The sequence below is a fragment of the Microcaecilia unicolor genome, chromosome 5 (genome assembly GCF_901765095.1).
Source record: "Microcaecilia unicolor chromosome 5, aMicUni1.1, whole genome shotgun sequence".
NCBI lineage: Eukaryota > Metazoa > Chordata > Amphibia > Gymnophiona > Siphonopidae > Microcaecilia > Microcaecilia unicolor.
In genome coordinates this window covers 323,826,541-323,847,431 of record NC_044035.1, presented here as the reverse complement: position 1 = coordinate 323,847,431, position 20,891 = coordinate 323,826,541, and the positions used below count along the sequence as shown (strand labels likewise).

Sequence of the window (20,891 nt, the reverse complement as noted above, 5' to 3'; positions counted from 1 at the left end):
TTTTTTGCAACCTGACAACATTCACTTATGCTGCCACAAGTTCTTTAGGTCCTTCTGCAGTGACTCTCTCTATATTTCTCTGTAAAAGTTTCAGATCTCTTAAATTCTTTGTCAGTCACCACCTCTCCTGATCTCTTCCCTCCCTCAATTTCTCTTAATACACATCTTCAGTTGCCTACCACTTTTTCATGCCACTCCACTCCTACTATTGAAGGCCTCAGTCCAGTCCTAGGACTATCCTCTTGGTCGTTTCAATTACAGACTCTATACTCCCTTACAAAAACACTGAAAACTATGAAGACCACATCTTGTCTGCTTCCAATCCTCTTTGGATAAGGATCTCTGATTTAGGCCTTTTACCCAAGATCCTGTCACTAATTAATAATACCTTTCTACTGGTCAGGACCCAACCCTCTGGAAATCTGCTCTAGTGCACCTGATTTTAAAGGAATGCTCTCTAGATCCCAAGTCCCAGCCAACTACAGATAGGTATCCAATCTGTGTTTCTTATCAAAAGTCCTTGAAAAAAAAACAAAGCCTTTCCTCAAAACATTCTCTTTTGTTGAAAAATCTCTTGCTTTTCATCCAAAACATTCCGCCTTTAGAACCCAGTTTAGTACAGAAACGGTCCTAGCGGCTATTTAAAGTGAAATTTACTCTCATTTTGACAAACATAATATTGTCTTAGCCATCTCACTTGATCGCTCTGCTGCCTTCGACCTGGTTAATCACTCTGTTGCTCTCTCATCTCTCTTCCCTTGATATAACTGAACTGATTTGACTTGGTTCGCTTCCTTCCTTTCGGATCGCTCCTATAAGGTCATCACAGCCTCCTCCATGGCATCCTCTCATCCCTTAAGCTGCAGTGTCCCCCAGGGCCTGCTTTTGTGTGGCCTTATTTGGCTGCTAAGCCAGGCTGGTTAAGTTCCAAATATCAGAACTTAACCAGGAATGCCTCAGACATTGCCAGCTTTATTTTTGGTGCTAACTGGGCATTCTCAGCAGCGATAACCGGTTAAATGCCGCTGAAAATAACTAGTTATCCACTGAGATATGAGTTAACTGGTTGGCGGCTGTTCCCAGTTGGTTAACTCATAATGAATATTGGCTGGTTAGTGTCGGATTTCTATGGCGCACCATTCCAAGGGAGACATGGGAGGGACATGGGCGGGTCAGGGACAGGCCAAGCAATTAGGCGCTAAGTTACAGAATACTGTCAGTTACATGCGTAACTGTCAGTATTTGGGTGCAAACATTAACACCAGCCCTTGACATGGCGTAACTGCTTGCGCCTAGAGTTAAGCGCCAAAATGTGAACATACGCTAGTATTCTCAATGGCAACTATGCATGATATTGCCGTTAATAGATTGGTGTTTTGCACCCAAATTTTTGGTGCCTAAGTTTTAGAACCCTTGACTGAATTGGGCCCTTTGAGTATATTAGACCATTCTTTTAGACTTTGTGTTACAGGTCCTGCATCGCCTTTTCTGAATCACGTTCACCCCTTCAGTTTCATTAAAAAAGCTACAGTATCCAGAACCAAGCAGTACTCAAGGTGGATAGATCCTTTCAAGAAAACTGCTTTGCAGTCATACAAGTTGCAGCTGCTGCCGAAATTGTGGCTAATTTATTAATAAAGAAAATCTGATCAAATCAAGGAACTTGTGGTTTCGGATCCCTTCTTTGGTGTTCTTGAGAGATGGAAGCAAACACTTGCTGGCTGGCGAACAATATATTTGTGCGAATCTAGGTACTAAAATATTCTAAAGTTTCAGAGTTAACACAGTTAAGTACTGCACAAGTAAAAATGTAAGTTGGCTGAACCTTGAGGCTTTTTAGCTCTTTCATTAAATGTAGAAGTGAAAAACTAATAAATATTCAGAAACACTTTATAAGAATTTGTTTGACAGACAAAAAACACTTAATGCAGCTCTCCCTGGAAAACATGTCTGGCTTTTATACCTTAAATAATGTTTGACAATTAGAAAAACACACAGCCAGTCTATTTATCTTCCTTATGAGCTGGCTACATGCAACTTAACCATGCTGCTAACGTCAGAGCGCTTTGCATTCTTGTAGGTAGATGCGGTCAGTCAGCCCCCTTTTCTGTGGTACTGCAGTGAATTTTTTCACATCCTTCAGGTGCAGAACTATTCCTCCTAGGCTGCTGGCCAACGCGTTTACCTACCCTGTAGTTTAAAAACTTCTATAAAGGACAATATATAAAAATACTCAAATTTAGAGAGAGAGAAAAAAAGTCACATCACCTAACATTGAAATCAAGGGAAAAAAAAAATCTATGATGTGGATGCAAAACTGAAAACAGTAGAAGTCTGCTGATTTATAGTTGTGGGGAAAACATTTTTCTATTTATAGTAAACACAGTCAAGAAATAAATTTGCACGTGGATCTGGGATATGCACCCAAATTCGAGAAACCTATATAGATTCCAGGGGATGGCATCCAAGCTGAAAATAACAGCATATTGTGCATTATAGATGAGCACCTTTCAGACATTCACCATCACCCAGCCCGAGGATGTCCTAGCAGTCAAAAATATATCTTTAATTTAGAAAATCTCAAGCACTTACTAGGAAAGCACAAAGAAAACATTGCTTAAAACTAAAAAAAACTCTTTATCACATAGCAAGAAACCATGTGATGCATCACCAACAATGGAGTATGGTGTGCAGTTTTAGAGACTGTAAAAAAACAAAACACGAAAAGTGGGAGAGAGACCAAGGCTACCAGAAACTGGAAGATGTTCTTTGATTAAAAGTTTATTGAAAATTAGAAGACTTTTTTGATTAAAAGTTTATTGAAAATTAGAGACTGTGTCATAGTAACACATACATTGTAACAAAGTAGATGACGGCAGATAAAGACCTGTATGATTCATCCAGTCTGGCCAACAAGACAAACCCATTGCTTAAAGTATGATGCAATACTCCATATGCACACCCGATCTTGGTTTGTCCCTGCCATTTTCAGGGCATAGACTGTAGAAAATCTACCCAGCACCGTCCTTGTTCTAAAACCTCTGAAGCTGTCGCTGAAGCCCCTGAAAAGCTCCACTCCAACCCAATTCAAATCTATTCAGCCATGATCAGGGCACAGACCGTAGAAAATGTACCCAGCACCATCCTTGTTCTAAAACCTCTGAAGCTGTCACTGAAGCCCCTAAAAAGCTCCACTCCAACCCAATTCAAATCTATTCAGCCATGATCAGGGCACAGACCATAGAAGTCTGCCCAGCACTGGCTTTGCTTCCCAATTATCAGTGTTGCCACCCAATCTCTGCTAAGCTTCTTTGGATCCATGCCTTCTAAAGGGAAAGGGAAATGGGACTTGATATACCGCCTTTCTGTGGTTTTTGCAACTACATTCAAAGCGGTTTACATAGTATATACAGGTACTTATTTGTACCAGGGGCAATGGAGGGTTAAGTGACTTGCCCAGAATCACAAGGAGCTGCAGTGCGAATCGAACTCAGTTCCCCTGGATCAAAGTCCACTGCCCTAACCACTAGGCTACTCCTCCACTCCAGGATTCCTTTGTGTTTATCCCATGCATTTTTGAATTCCGTTACTGATTTCATATCCACTACCACCTCCCATGGGAGGGCATTCCAGGTATCTACTACTCTCTTGGTGAAAAAATACTTCCCGACAGCCCCCTGCCCCAACCTCAATTCATGTCCTCTAGTTCTATCATCTTCTTATCTCTGGAAAAGGTGTGTTTGTGGATTAATACCTTTCAAATATTTGAACGTCTGTATCACCCCTGTTTCTCCTTTCCTCCAAGGTATATATGTTCAGAACATCAAGTTTCTCCTCATACCAGGGCCGCCAAGAGGGGCCAGGGGGTACAAGACTTCCTGGGTCCAGCCTCCAAGGGGAGCCTGGCGCTGCCGCCACGTCAGCAAGACTTCGGGTGCCAGGCAGGCAGGGGCGAGCTTCAGAAGGTGGCTTAGGCTGCAATGTGTGCCAGGGCCCGGGTTTAGTGCTTCTCTGCCGCTACAGGTCCTTCTTCCTGCCTTGTCACGCCTCCTCCTGACATCACATACTTCCTGTTTCCACTGTGGAGGGGATAGAGCAGGAAGGATCTGCAGTGGTAGAGCCTGGAGTTAACGCGTTAACACGCCCGGGTCCAGGCCAGCAAACACCAGCGCAGGACAGAAGAAAGAAACAGTGGCAAGCAGCCAGGAAGTTTCAGTGCAGTGGGGGCTGAGCAGAGGCAATTGCCAATACCAGGAGTTTGCCCCCCCAGAGCTGTAATGAGAGATGTGTGCCGTTAACATTTTTGTTGAGGCAGGCTAGTAAGTAACTGTAGCAGATGATTATTCTCAGTCTGAATTTAAATGCAACTGCAATCAACTAATATAACATGGGCGAGGGGCAATCTCTGAATTGAAGGTAATATAATTTGTGGAAGGGGAGGGGAGTGGAAGAGAGACGGGAGGGGCAGGCGGGCAGCATGGAGAATTTCTGATTTTAGTTTTCACACAGTGCAAGCGCAACTGCAATTCTGTTTGGAGAAAATAGTATGGAATCTATTTAAACCCCATTCTCAATTAAACACGATGCAGGAATTAAACTATAAACATTAGCAAAATATTTACTTTTCACTGATGATTTGTGGGGGTGTGGGAAGGGGTCCTTAAGACTGCTTGTCCCGGGCCTGGCTTTGTCTCTAGGCAGCCCCACCTTGTAAGTCTTGCTACCCAAACCCCATACCATTTCGTCGCTTTTCTTTGAACCACTTCAAGTCTTTTTACATCCTTAGCGAGAGACGGCCTCCAAAACTGAACACAATAGTCCAAGTGGGGCCTCACCAACAACTTGTACAGGGGCAATAACACCTACTTTCTTCTGCTGGTTATACCCTTTCTCTATGCAGCCTAGCATCCTTCTGGCCACGACCATCGCCTTGTTTCGTCACCTTCAGATCCTCGGACACCATCACCCTAAGGTCCCTCTCCTGAGCTGAGCTTACCAATCTCTCCCCTTCTATCTGGTACATCTTTTGGATTTCTCCACCACAAGTGCATCACTATGCACTTCTTTGCACTAAATTTTAAATGCCAGACCCTTGATCATTCTTCCAACGTTTGGAGATCCCTTCTCATGGTTTCTACTCCCTCCAGGGTTTCCACTCTAATGGCTATCTTCGTGTCATCTGCAAAAAGTCAAACTAAGGACATAAAAAGACTTGAGTTCAGAGGAAAGTGACCAAAATGGTAGGAGATCTGCATCAGAAGCTGTATGACAAGAGACTCAAAGATCTGAATAAATATACCTGAGAGGACAGGAAAGACAGGGAGATATGATACAGATACTTAAATATTTGAAAGGTTATTAAACAAATAAACCTTTTCAAAAGATGGGAAAAATGTAAAACCAAAGGATATGAAATAAAGCTTAAAGGGGGAGGAGGGGCAGATTTAAATCAACATCAGGAAGTAATTTTTTTCACAAAAAGGATAGTGGATGCTTGAATGACCTTCCGGTGGAGGTGGTAGGGATGAAAACCGATAAAATTCAGAAAGGCATGGGAAAAACACGGAGGATCTCTATATAGCAAGAGGATGGGATATATATACGGAGCATTTCTATGCACAGCAAAACATAAGCAACTTTCATGCTTCTGAAAAGCACTGGGGAGACTTACAACCCAAACAAAGGTGTGGAGCAAACTTGTATAGAAGATGTGCTCGGGGGGGGGGGGGGGGGGGGGGGGGGGCAGATGTTGCTAATGGTGTTGTGAAGATAAGTTTTAGAACTGGGATCCCGCATTTACATGCACCTTGCATGAATAAATTTACGGAACAGTAGCACCATGCCACTTAGGCTCGCCATTACAGAATAGCACTCAAATAGCATAGTACCTAAATGCACATGGGCAGAGAATGGGCGAGACATAGGCAGATCTCCCCACTTACTCACGTAACTTACAGAATATAGTAAGTTAGGTGCCTCCTGCAGCATTTACACCAGGTCTATGGATGATGTAACTGTGGAAAGGGAAAATGAATGGGATTTGATATACTGCCTTTCTGTGATTACAATCAAAGTGGTTTTCATATTATATACAGGTACTTATTTTGTACCTGGGGCAATGGAGGGTTAAGTGACTTGTCCAGAGCCACAAGAAGCTATTACTACTACTATAAATCATTTCTATAACGCTACCAGTCGTACGCAGCGCTTCACTGCAGTGGGAATCGAACCCAGTTCCTCTGGGGCTGCTGCACTATCCATTAGACTGCTCTTCCACTATGGGTGCGTAAGTGTAAAGTGTGCCGATACCGAGTCACGCTACTGTTAGGGCACCGGGCTTGACATCCAGATGCCCAGTTCAAATCCCACTACTGCTACTTGTGATCTTGGCCAAATCATTGAACTTTCCATTGCCCCGGGTACAAAACTGAATAGCACTTTTTCAAAAAATTCACTCAGTCCATTTTATTCAGTTTTGAGTTATGTAATTAATTTCGTTCATCAAGGCAAGATTAATTTAGTGAGTAGCTTATGCCTGTGCTAATACTCACTAAGCTCATGGTAATTTAATGACTTTGTATTAAATGCTCTATGCAAAACTCACTCAGGGCCAGATGCACTAAACCTAACGAGGCTACAACTTGCGTTTTAAACTGGTTCCAGCCAGTTTAAAACGCAAGTAGTTTACCGGGGGCATGCACTAAGGGCATTTTCCCTGTCACGGTAGCAGGCAATGGAAACGGAATGCAAATTATCCAAAGGCTATTATAATGAGCTGCACTACCGTTGCAGCTCATTATAATGAGATGCACTACCTTTTTCCGATTCCCTTACCGTGGAAACCCTAACGCAAGTCTGCACCTCTTGTTGGGGCTCCTGTGAGGGAATCAGAAAGGAAAAGGGCCCCAAAAAAAGGTAAAAAAGAAAAAAAAAAGCAGCGAGCGCACGTGAGGGGCGTCCTTTATGGACGTACTCTGCCTGCGCTTTTGAGGGACGTCTTTTATTTGTCTTTTCGCCATTTTTTTTTTTTAGTTTTGTCTCCCTGGCACTGCTCACCTTCTGTAGCTGTGCGAGGAGAAGGGAATTGGGGACGTGCGAGTCGATTGGTACGTCCCTTTCGATTATGCTCCTCTTCCAGGTCTCTTCAGCCAATCAGAGTGCGTTTAGCTGACACCAGCAAGCTAGACGCGCTTGATTGGCTGAAGAGACCTGGAAGAGGAGCATAACTGAATGGGACGTCCTGATTCTCCGACTGGCTACCGAGGTAATGGTGAATGCAACGGAGCTACAACGAGTAGCTCATTTGCATTCCCTTTCCTTAGTGAATTCCCGTTCCCTACCGATTCGCTATGGAATCGGTAGGGAACGGGAATTACCGACTACTTTAATGCATCTGGGCCGCTACCTTTAATTCTCAAAACTGCTGCCGATGGACTGAATGAGTTTGGAAAAAGTGCTCTTCGGGGGCTGTTGTTGGTTTGGTGCAGCAGATATTGGGGGCTCGATACCCACTGAGGGCGGAATATTGCCTGCTTCATCCCAAACCTGTTGGGGTGAAGCTCCCACAACACAAACTGGCTGTTGTCAGTGCCAGAGATGAAAGTGTTGTTGCAGAATGGACTCTCTTTGAATTGATGGCCATTAGAAATGGGCATTACATTACATTTCACAAGATTTGAGACTGTTATCAGACCGGGAGAGCTAGCAATACAGGCTGAACTGTTTTTGGTCACCTTTGAGGTGAATTATCTGCTATTCAGAGACATATGGGGGACTGTGCTGCACCCAGACATCGGAAGGGGAGACCACTTAGGGCTATCTTTGAGGAGAGAAGGGGATTTAGCTTTTATTGTTTCTATTATACGTGACAGCTTTTGTGGCTTTTAATTTGTCACTTGTTTACTGTTGCAATAAAGTTACAACTAAAAGTTTTGAGTTTGGCTTTGCCGCCAAACTTAGCTGGCGATGCGCTGAATATTTATTCTTTAACAGGGCAAACTAAAAGTAAAAAAAAAAAACAAAACAAAAAAAAAAAAACAGAAAAAGAAAAACTTTTCTTCAATTAGATTGTGAACCCTCCAGGAACAGTGAAATACCTACCAGCTTATAATCGAAAGACAAAAACGCCTATATTGCGACCTAAATTGGGAGACAGGCGTTTTTCTCCAAAAAACGAATAACGCGGTATAATCGAAAGCCGAACTTGGACGTTTTCAACTGCACTCCATCGCGGAAGCGTACAAAGTTGACGGGGGCGTGTCGGAGGCGTGGTGAAGGCTGGACTGGGGCATGGTTATCACCCGAACAGAGATGGGCGCCTTTCGCCGATAATGGAAAAAAAGTATGCGTTTGTAGCTAGAATTTAGGGCACTTTTCCTGGACCCTGTTTTTTCACAAATAAGGCCCCAAAAAGTGCCCTAAATGACCAGAATACCACCAGAGGGAATCGGGGATGACCTCCCCTGACTCCCCCAGTGGTCACTAACCCCCTCCCACCACAAAAAATGATGTTTCACAACTTTTTATTTTCACCCTCAAATGTCATACCCACCTCCCTGGCAGCAGTATGCAGGTCCCTGGAGCAGTTGTTAGGGGATGCAGTGGACTTCAGGCAGGTGGACCCAGGCCCATCCCCCCCTACCTTTTACAATTGTGCTGCTTAATGCTTAGTCGTCCAACCCCCCCAAACCCACTGTACCCACATGTAGGTGCCCCCTTCACCCCTTAGGGCTATAGTAATGGTGTAGACTTGTGGGCAGTGGGTTTTGAGGGGGTTTGGGGGGGCTCAACACACAAGGGAAGGGTGCTATGCACCTGGGAGCTCTTTTACCTTTTTTTTTTGTTTTTGTAAAAGTGCCCCCTAGGGTGCCCAGTTGGTGTCCTGGCATGTGAGGGGGACCAGTGCACTACGACTCCTGGCCCCTCCCACGAACAAATGCCTTGGATTTATTCGTTTTTGAGCTGGGCGCTTTCATTTTCCATTATCACTGAAAAACAAAAACGCCCAGCTCACAAATTGTCGAATAAAACATGGACCCGTTCTCGGAGATAAACGCCCATGGAGATAGACGTTTTCGTTCAATTATGCCCCTCCTAGTGTACCTGAATGTAAACTCACCTTGAGCTACTACTGGAAAAGGTGTGAGCTAAATCCAAATAAATAATAGAACTTGGGTACCCAAATGCTGTTTTACAATAGGCTTTCACCGTGTGCCCTGTTAAAGAATTGCTCCTATAAATCTAGATGCACCTCTTGAGTGTACACAGGTCTAGAGTACTGGTACTGGAACACCTGTGCATGCACTTACATGCAAAACTGCCAGCAAGGTGCCTGAGCATTTTTCTGTAAATACTCGCTTACTTATATAGGCTGATGAAGCACAGGCGGGACACAAGCAGGGCTCCCACTTCCTCGTGTAACTTAAAGAATACTGTAAGTTACATGTGTCCCTGATGCATTGATGCGCCTCTGCCAAGTCTATGGCTGTTGTAACTGGGGGCACGTTAAAATTAGCTTCACTCTCCCCCCCCCCCCCCCAATACTTAAAACCGTTTAACCAGCCATAAACGACTCCTGGTCAGTTAAATGGCACTAACCAGATATCCAGCAATATTCAGCGGGATATCCACTGAATATCACCAGTTAGCGCTTAGCGGGTAACCGGTTATATCGCATAATATGGCTATCCACTAATATTCAGCGCATCGCCGGCTAAGTTTGGCGGCAAATTAGCCCGCCGAAATAGCAGGAATATCTTTGGCTGGTTTAAAACTTAACTGGTCAGTGCTGAATAGTGGCTTGGCCAGTTAAATTTAAACTGGCCAAAACACACCTGGATATTCAGTGACGGTCACCGGAAACGGCTCAGCGTTGAACAGCCAGGCTGACCTCTGACCATGGGAGTTAGCCGGGATCCCTCCTGTGGTGTGAATATCGGGCCCACTGATACTGGGTTGCTAGCTCTCTAACAGTACCTGTGTGTCCAGGTTCCGTTATAAAATAGACTCCCACCGCACATCCTCAGGTAACCTAAACCGAGGTATCCAATTGTAGAATTGCCCCCACACAGTACACACACATTTATATCCAGATTCAGCTGATGTTAGATACTGTAGCTTTTAAGAATTTTTTGAAGAGCTATTTATTTGTGAAAGATTATCCACCAATGACTGGATAAAGAACCGTATCTATTATTGTTTGCAAGTATTGAAGTGGGTGGGGATGCTGAAATAATGTGAAACGGGTTGCCAGAACTGGGAAAGTATGTAAGAGAAGGGAGCAGGAGATGCTGTTAAGAACTTGGTTTTTAGGTTTCTAATTTTGATTTTGTATGTTTTGTTATGTTGTAATGTTTATTGTGTACGTTTAGTACGCAATTCTCTTCGGTTTAAAGCAGAATATAAATAATTAAACTTTCTGGAACACGTGTAGATTCGTATGTAGACATCTACACATCTATGTTTGGCAATTAAAATTCAATGCGAAGAAATGCAAAGTGATGCACTTAGGGAGTAGAAATCCACGGGAGATGTATGTGTTAGGCGGTGAGAGTCTGATAGGTATGGACGGGGAGAGGGATCTTGGGGTGATAGTATCTGAGGACCTGAAGGCGACGAAACAGTGTGATAAGGCGGTAGCCGTAGCTAGAAGATTGCTAGGCTGTATAGAGAGAGGTGTGACCAGCAGAAGAAGAGAGGTTTTAATACCCCTGTATAAGACGTTGGTGAGGCCCCACCTGGAGTATTGTGTTCAGTTTTGGAGGCCGTATCTTGTGAAGGATGTTAAAAAAATGGAAGCGGTGCAAAGAAAAGCTACGAGAATGGTATGGGATTTGCGTTACAAGACGTATGAGGAGAGACTTGTTGACCTGAACATGTATACCCTGGAGGAAAGGAGAAACAGGGGTGATATGATACAGACGTTCAAATATTTGAAAGGTAATAATCTGCAAACAAACCTTTTCCAGAGAGGGGAAAGCGGTAGAACTAGAGGACATGAAATGAGATTGAAGGGGGGCAGACTTAAGAAAAATGTCAGGAAGTATTTTTTCACGGAGAGAGTGGTGGATGCTTGGAATGCCCTTCCGTGGGAGGTGGTGGAGAGGAAAACGGTAACGGAATTCAAACATGCGCGGAATAAACATAAAGGAATCCTGCTCAGAAGGAAGGGATCCCCAGAAGCTTAGCCGGTGGTGGGAGGCAGGGCTGGTGGTTGGGAGGTGGGGATAGTGCTGGGCAGACTTATACGGTCTGTGCCAGAGCCGGAGGTGGGTGGGGGGCTGGTGGTTGGGAGGCGGGGATAATGCTGGTCAGACTTATACGGTCTGTGCCCTGAAAAAGACAGGTACAAATCAAGGTAAGGTATACACAAAAAATGGCACATGTGAGTTTATCTTGTTGGGCAGACTAGGTGGACCGTGCAGGTCTTTTTCTGCCGTCATCTACTATGTTACTATCCGCCTTATAATCGAAAGAGAAAGACGGCCATATTTCGACCCAAATCGGGAGATGGCCGTCTTTCTCCCGTGGGCGGCCAAATCGGTATAATCGAAAGCCGATTTTGGCCGCCTTTAACTGCTCTCCGTCGCGGAAACGGCCAAAGTCGATGGGGGCGTGTCGGAGGTGTGGTGAAGGCGGGACTGGGGTGTGGTTATCGGCCGAACAGAAATGGCCGGCTTGTGCCGACAATCAAAAAAAAATAGCTGTGTTTAGCGAGCATTTAGGTCACTTTTTTTGGACCCTTTTTTTTCACGAACAAGTCCCAAAAAAGTGCTCTAAATGACCAGATGACCACCGGAATGAATCGGAGATGACCTCCCCTGACTCCCCCAGTGGTCACTAACCCCCTCCCACCAAAAAAAAAGAACTTTAAAAACTTTTATTTTCCAGCCTGTATGCCAGCCTCAAATGTCATACCCAGCTCCCTGACAGCAGTATGCAGGTCCCTGGAGCAGTTGTTAGTGGGTGCAGTGGACGTCAGGCAGGTGGACCCAGGCCCATCCCCCCCTACCTGTTACACTTGTGGTGCTTAATGTTGAGTGCTCCAAAAAAAACCCAAACCCACTGTACCATATGTAGGTGCCCCCCTTTACCCCTTAGGGCTATGGTAATGGTGTAGACTTGTGGGCAGTGGGTTTTGGGGAGCTCAGCACACAAGGGAAGGGTGCTATGCACCTGGGAGCTCTTTTAATGTTCTTTTTTAATTTGTAAAAGTCCCCCCTAAGGTGCCCAGTTGGTGTCCTGGCATGTGAGGGGGACCAGTGCACTACGAATCCTGGCCCCTCCCACGACCCAATGCCTTGGATTTGTTCATTTTTGAGCTGGGTGCCTTCGGTTTCCATTATCGCTGAAAACCGATAGCGCCCAGCTCAAAAACGAACAAATCCTAGGCATTTGCCTCGCACAACCCGTATTATCGAAAAAAAGATGGCCGGCTATCTTTTTTTCAAAAATACAGTTTGTCCCGCCCACGGAGATGGGCATTTGCGTTCGATTATGCCCCTCAATGTTACACATAATTGGGAGTCTGATTTATAGAGGATCACAGATGACTATTTTGCCTTTATAAAACAGTTTTAAAATAGATGCTTTTTTCTGACTTAAGATCCAAGATCTATATGTTCTGCTCCATTCTGGATAGAGAGATGGAGCACTAGCCTAAGATAAAACAAACAGGAGGTAAAAACCCTCACGGAACCGTGAGATATGGAGAAAAAAGTGAGGAAATAGAATGAGGATACCAAATATGTTTATTCACATAAAAAATGACGAAATTTTCAAAAAAATGACCCGACATGGCCGTGTTTCGGCCCAAAAGGCCTGCTTCAGGTTTTAAAGACCCCTGAGGCAGGCCTTTTGGGCCGAAACACGGCCGTGTCGGGTCATTTTTTTGAAAATGTCGTCATTTTTTATGTGAATAAACATATTTGGTATCCTCATTCTATTTCCTCACTTTTTTCTCCATATCGCACTAGCCTAAGAACCAGGGATGCCAGGATTCAAATCAAGCTGATGCTCCTTGTGACCTTGGCAAGTCACTTCAGTCTGTTGCCTCAGGTACAAAATCTTAGATTTTAAGCTCTTGGGGATCTGGGAAACACCTACTATATCTGAAATGCAACTTGATTTGTGCTACCAATGAAAAAGGTGTGAGCTAAGCATAAACAATAAAATACAACAGATGCTTAAGGTGGTCTTTTACAAAGCTGCACTAGCATTTTTAGCTTGCGGTAAATGCCGAGATGCCCATGGGCGTCTCAGCGTTTACAGCCAGCTGATTTTTAACACGGGCTAAAAATGCTAGCGCGGCTTTGTAAAAGGCCCCCTTAATTAGGGAGCAAGGGAGAAATGTTGATGGTATTAGAAGGACTGATGAAAAGCGCAGGCGCTATTTACTGAATGTGCTTCCAGGTCAGTGACACAGTAGACATATGTTTGTTGATCAAGCCAGGTATATCAGTACGATCTACCTTTAGAACATTACTTCAATTCCTGCTGTGCCAAAACTCATTCAAAAAAATGTGCAATGATCCATTTTATTTACACCTGGCTGTTCAGCAAAGCAACGGTTCCCCAGAGTACCTCATGCAATTCCATCCCTTTCACCATATACTGAGCTGTTTGCAATTTAATGCAAGGTTAGGGTTTTCCCTGGGAAAAAAAATATCTTATGTATGCCAGAAAGTAGAAATCACCAAGACGTTTTCAGGGGGTTCCTCTTCCCCTCCATTCTCTCTCAGGCATAGCTGAAGTAGACCTTCAGTCAGTCATGAGGAACAGATTTCTGCAATGTTAATGCCTCAAACCTGTAAAATGCAAAATGTTTCTCAATTCTCAGCACAGAAGCAAGTAAAGTGCCAGACTCCTCTCCAAAATTGTTGCTGCAGCATGACAAAGCCAAAAAGTGTGAGAAAATAAAATTAGTTGGAAAAACTGATTTAGCCTTGGGCTTCATCATTTAACTTTTTTTTTAATGGTATCCATGACAACCAGTAGTACATTTAGTGAACCACAGCATCCCCAGCCAGATGCATACAGTTAAATAAAGACTGGTAAGTACCCAGAAAAGGAATCTAAAAGCACGAAGAACTTTTTTTTAAAGCAATTTTAGGTTAAGCCCTCAAAACCAAACCTCTGAAGCAACACCAGGAGTGTGAAAGTAAAATTGATTGTGGACTTTTAGTTTCTCTTACCTTAAAATCGTCTGGGAGCAGCAGTTTAGACGTTCTTAAGAAGCTTAAAATGTATCTGAAAATTTCTCCATCCCGATCAATGAAATAGTGTTGCTTTAAGCTGTCTAGGACAATAGGCTCAGTGCCATTAAATAGACGGCTTATTCTAGAAGCAGAACAGAAAGAAGCAAAAAAAAAAAAAAAAAGAGAGAGAACAGAATGAACTTTTAGTACAGCAGGAAGGCCTTAAACACAATTCAGACAAAAAGGGTTTTCTGAAAACTACTTAGCTATTTGTATACAAGAAAATACATATATTTATTTTGTAAACTTTCTAATGATCCACAGTAAGAATGCAAACAAAGATATTCTCGGATGAATTCTGCACATGTATGTGTTTGAATGCGTGCCTACATATATAAATAAAAATCAAACAAACACACACACACACACAACTTTAGAAAAATTGGGTTGACCTGGGTAAGACAGAACCCTCAGATACTGATCCACTACCCTACTGCAAGCAAGCACGGAGGTTCAGTCCTATTTAGGGTCAGGGCTGCCATTAACGCTTCAGGGGCTCTGTGCCAACAAGTTAGGTGGGCCTGGCTTCCTCTCTCTACCACAGTCTGTCATTTGCCTCTCTTTCTAAACCCCTCCCCCCATTTTCTCGCATGTCCCCCTCTCTCTGAACCCCACTCCATGTTGTACCTTAAATAGTGTCTCTCCCCGAGTTTACGGCCTGCTGGTAGTGGCAGTGATTCACCTGTGCTGCCCAACAGCTTAGCTATATGGAAAGCATTTGAATACTATTTTTTTTAAATATGGCTAATGTGCAATAATCCACATTAATAAGTATTAATGCAATTTAATACAGAATAGTTAACACAGTCTCTCTATCGTTGATGGGGCCTATTTGCTAAGCACACAACTTGAGTTAATATGCATTAACCCATGTTAACATATAGTAAATCTAGTCCATAGACTATAAGCTGCCTGGAGACAGGGAATCCCTTCCTGTACCTGGAATGTCAAAAGTCCCGAGGTACTAATGAAAACGGGTGAGCTAAATGCAAGCAATGATATGTAACTCCTGTACCCATATTTGCCACTGCTGTTTTTCAAGAGGCTGTGAGCTATTAACATTCAGATGAAACAATCCTACGTGAACACTGTACTGAACAGCATTGCTACTTCACCAAGGTCAACCCCAGCAGGTTGATTCAGTTCGTGTTGGTCAAAGGGTATATGAAGCCCTAGATGAACCTTCAGCCATACGCCCTACCCCCATAATATCCAACACCTCCCCTTCTCACAGGTATTGTGGGTAATGCTTCATGCAAATATGTGTAATCTGTATTTTATAATGCCAATACAGCACTTTCACATGTCAATATATACATCTGCTCAGAGTCACATGTAGTCTCTCCAATCAACTTGGCTTGGGACCTGGGGCTCAGTGGCGAGCATGAGTGATGAGATGCCAAAAAATGTTCGTTTTGTGTCGTTTCTTGTATCATTTGTGGAGATGACAAAAAAACAAAATATTCCAGCCCCATTCCCATGGGCCCTCTGTCGTTCATCCCTGTGATCCAAATCCCCTTCTTGACTAGCCTCCCCACGACTGCCCTTCTGACCCCCTCCTCATGGACATCCCCTATTCCCTGCAGCCCCCTACCCCAGATCTACTTCAATCCCTGTTGGTGCAGCGGGAAATTGCTGGGGCAGGAGCAATGCCATTTGCTCTTGTTCATGGTTGTGGCCACATCAAAAATAGTGGCTGCAACCTTTCAGTCTAGTCTTGAAATATGAGAAACTAGAATGAAAGGTTGTAGCTACCATATTTGATGCAGCCATGGCCACGACAGGAGTGAATGGGCATCGCTCCTGCCCCAATTATCTCCCGCTGGACCACCAGGGATTGAAGTAGGCAGAGGGGGCCTGCAGGGAGTGGAAGACCATTGTTTGCAAACCTGTATTTGACACACAAAGACCTGTCCATTTTTGTTTACCAATGACAAATTAACAACTGCCCATCGCTAACTTACAAACCTCCCTGATGGGCCGATGATCAGAAGCAAACGCGGGCGCTAGATGCTGTTAGCGCCATACTAGCACCTGAATTTGCTACAGCCCCATGATCAGAGCCCGTGAGTAAGTGAAACAATGCGCTCGTGGGCTCTGAACACAACTAGCATGCAAATGCATGCAAAACAGGACTCTTAGTACAAGTAGCATACAAACGCATGCTAAACCTAATCATCCCCAATGATCAGCGACCAGCGCGCCAAAGACTGGTTCGCTGGCCGTGGCAAACCGTACACCACATCAGAGCTGGCATTAGGGTTTGCAGACCATTGGGGAGGAATGGTAAACCCCGTCCAGCATGCATTTGCATGCCAGCAGGCCCCCATTCCCACCAATGTAGCAGCCCCCTGCAGGAACCCCAACTCAACTCTCCCTCAGTGACAGGGGGGCTGGGGGTCCAGTGGACTTCTGGTCCCCCCCCCAAACACATGTTCAGGGGGGCTGGAGATCCAGAGGGTCTCCAGCCCCCCTAACCCCCCCAGCATCCCTCAGATGTCCCTGGTGGCTCAGTGGGCCGCAGGTCAATCCCCCACCCACATGGTGGTCTAGCGGCCCTTCCCCACCCCCACCTTCTGCAGGAACCCCGACCCGACCCTCCCCCAGCGACAGGGGGCTGGAGGTCCAGTGGACCTCTGGTCTCCCCGACCCCCCCCAACACAGGTTCAGGGGGGCTGGAGATCCGGTGGGTCTCCAGCCCCCCTAACCCCCCCAGCTCAGTGGGCCGCAGGTCAATCCCCCACCCACATGGTGGTCTAGCGGCCCTTCCCCACCCCCTACCTTCCTCTTCAATTGGTGCCATCTCGAAAATGGTGGCATCCAGCTCTGCCCAGTGCATCACACTATATATCTCTAAATTCAATGGGGATCCAGTGAAGATGTTGCAGAAGAGGAGTAACCCTATCATATCTAGCAGTCCAACAAATGACACAAACTGCAGTGTTCTGAATGGTTTGTAAATGTTTCAGGTTGGTTTTAGTGATACCAGCGTAAATAATGTTAAAGTAATCATAGTACGCAGTGATATATGCATGCGAAAGAGTTCATAAAGATTCATGATCTATTGAATTTCTAATTGACTGCAACTGTTGAATAAAGCATTGTTTCACCATAAGTCCCATTTTGTGCTGGGTCTTCTTCCATCTCCCACTTCCTTGTCTTCTGTTATTATTATTAGTGCCACTGAATATCACCATGGACTGCTAAAATGAAAGCCGGCTACTTTGTGGGCAGTCCGGGGGCAGAGTCAGCACTTAACTGCCTAAGTTAAGCACTGTATCACACTATATAAAAGTCAGTCCTATCTTTAGGTGGCTGCTGACTAGGAGGACATGGGAGCAGCTGGCTCCACATTCCCAACCAGAATTCCAGCAGAATCGGGTCAACGCAGATTGACCCAGACCCCAATCCTGAACCAGGAGGTGGCTGGCAGGCACCGGCCAGACCAGATTGAAAGGCGAAGAAGAGATGGCACACTGCAAGCGAACCTCAGACACTGGAGACCAGGGAACAGAGCTACTACTAAGGGTGATTCCAGACACCAAGGCAACTAACACCTGGTGCCCACTGAAGCGCTCGTCAGAGTGCCCATAAGACAGCTGGGATCATCGCCAAACAACGAGGTGACCAGCGGCTGCACCACAGGACTTTGGGGGAGTGACCTTGTGGGCACCACGTGGCAAGACGAATCTGGGCCGAGGGGGCTGAGAGGACAAAAATCACCAAACCTGCACGAATCAGACGTGCAGACCACTCGGCACTCAAGGGAGGTAAGAGGCACCCACAGGAGGTGAAACGAATGGAAACGCTCAGCGCCCAAGACGCAAGATCGCCTTACCCACTTACCACCCCCCCCCCCCCCAGTCTCCTTGGGAGCCCAGCGCTGTGAAAGGCCAGGAGCGCCTGGCACAGGAGGAAACTGTCCCACAGAGGACCCCAAAAACCTCTGACACTGGGTAGGGAGGAAAGGAGATCCGCATCCCACCCACTGAGATGCCCAGAAATAGAAGCATATTGAGAATGGAGGAAAGGAGAACATCGAGAAGGGAGGAAAAGAGAGCCATGCCCCAACCACCGAGATGTCCAGAAATAGAAGAAGAACAGGAATTGGTGGAACTTCCTCCCGAAAACCGGCGATAAGTGAAGGAGCCAGCCAAAACCGAGGGAACCACAGGGAAGGCGACCACCAGACCTGCAGGAGATTGAGCCAGACCACTTCGGAACCAATGGAAGATAAACGGCACCTGCAGGAGGTAGAAAGGACAGACAAGCTCAATGTCTTGACCAACGGGACCGAAAGAACTTATAGGACCTACAGGACAAAAGAGATAGGAATCGCATGGACCTTGGGACTACAGGAAGCAATACCATGACAAAATATCCAACAACTACCAACTCTCTCTCTCATACAAACATATAAAAAATCTCACCAGAGAACTTACCTGAGAGATAAACACACAAAACCAAGATCAACCTCAAATGGCCAACATAAAGACATGGATTCTCTACTAAATAACAACATGGAAAATAGGGCTAAAGACCAATGAATGGAACAAAATCCCTGTATGTATCTCAGCCAGACAAGACAATGCTCTTATCAACTGGAACAACCTAATTATAACCATCAAAACAAACCAGAAATCAAAATAATATCCAATAACAAAATAACAAGTCAGAACAACAACAAAAATGGCAACCTCCAAAAAGATAAACCACACAGACAACTACAAAACGTTAAATATAAATCAACATCAAATATGACACCTACGATCCAATAACCATCGGATGCATAAATGCAAGATCGGTGGTCAACAAGACAGCAATAATTTGAGACTGGATAGAAACAGAACAACTAGGATTACTGTTCATAATGGAAACATGGCTATAAGAGAAGTTATGATTTAAAATAAATACATAACTTTTTTTTTTTTTTTTTTTAAAGAAAAAGTGTTCATGCGCACATTGAGGGCCAAAAGCATCAGGCTGCAGTTCTACTAATCTGTCTGATACATCTGTAGGACAGCTGTGTTTCAGCTGTAGAGCTAGTTCATAGCACTAGTTAAAAAGAAGAGTTTAATTTGCCTCTGAATCAGAATACTTCTTCCAGACGCCACACTACTGGCTGCTTTCTGACCCCCAGCGACCGAGTCCAATCAGGGAGATGGCCTGGGGGCATAAAGCAAAGCACTAAAGCACTGTCAGGGAGTCAACTCTTGGTTCCTGAAGTTTTCTGATCTCAGAATTATGAAGAAGGGATAAATATTGCATTTTACACACATCTCAGAAAAGAGGGCAGACACTATGCTATTGTGGCACATATTCATTTTTTATGTTTTACTTTATTTTTACTTTTCAGACAAAATATTAAAGTACATTTGACTAGAAATCAAAGCCAAAAAGAAAAGAGGAAAGATACAGAATCAAAAGAAGCTAGTAAAAAAGTTATTGCATGTGGATGGGAATTTTTAAAAGAACATCCAAGTCAGAATGGGATATCATGCTCATAACATTAAAAAACAAACAAAAAACAAACAAAAAAAAACCAAACAAAAAACAACCTACGTCCATCTCCCAGCTATTTTTGAACTGAAAAAATGATTTCCTATTTGAAAATCCGTGCACTGAAAACATCCAAAATGAAAAGCAATTTCCAAAAATGAAACATCCAAAATATGAACGCCAAAAAACAGGCACAAAAACATCTGTCTGCCATCATTTGTACAAAAGTGGACACACCTACATCCCCTGCTGAGCAGAGAGGAAGCCTAGTAGCCAGTGCAGTGGACTTTAAACAACAGGACCTGGGTACAAATCTCATCTTAAATCCTTCCAGGAACAGATAAAACCCTACTGTATCTAATGGTTCACCACTACAACGATCATCATATTTGTAGGTGTCTTATAAATTCAGGCACAGAAGGTATTTCTATGTTTCAGGAGGCTCACATATTTGTACAGAAATAAGAGAGTTAAAGTGGGAGTTACATCCGGGTCCCGATGTTCAAAGGCCAATGCACCGACCACTAGGCTTCCTTACACTTGCTTGCTGCTCCATTAGGAATAGCCATAATACATGAATCTGTCATAGAGCCTGGCATCATCCACTGTCACTTTCACATCTTAAAGGAGGTGCGAGGGGGTCAGTAACCACAGAGATGGAGGGGTCATGTCTTCATCCCTCTAGTGGTCAGCTGCTCAATCAGGGCACCTTTTTGTACTTTGGACGTGGCTGAAACAGAACAGATCTAGATAAAAATGTCCTTTTCTGCCTTGGATGTTTCTTCTTCCCGTTCCATTATCACTGAAAGATGACCTAATTCTAGGCCCTCCCTAGTCCCACCCAAACATGTCCAAATTCTGTCAAGTTCCCCGGCTGAACCTTACATTGCTATACAACATATTGTCCAGAATGGAAAGTGAACAGGAAATGTTACATGACAGAAAAATCGAGGGGTGGAGGCAGCAATGGAAGATGGCAGGGAACCCAGAAGATGTGGCTGGAAACATCATATAACACACAGACACTCATGGGTAGCCACTGTGTACGAACTTTCCATGCACCTGGTGGTTTAATTCCTGGAACCATGACTAAGAAACAGTTTAATAACAGATCACTTGAAGGAGGAGGGAGCAAAA

The 20,891-nt window shown here is 44.5% G+C and overlaps 1 protein-coding gene across 1 annotated transcript in view; it reads right to left on the bottom strand.

The window, feature by feature from the left end:
* Positions 1 to 20,891, bottom strand: part of KCTD15 (potassium channel tetramerization domain containing 15) — a 134,283-nt gene that overhangs the window by 49,986 nt on the left and 63,406 nt on the right. Inside the window, exon 3 of the mRNA XM_030204438.1 lies at positions 14,193 to 14,337. Within this exon, the coding sequence (XP_030060298.1) occupies positions 14,193 to 14,337 (145 nt within the window). The remainder of the gene's footprint in view (positions 1 to 14,192; positions 14,338 to 20,891) is intronic.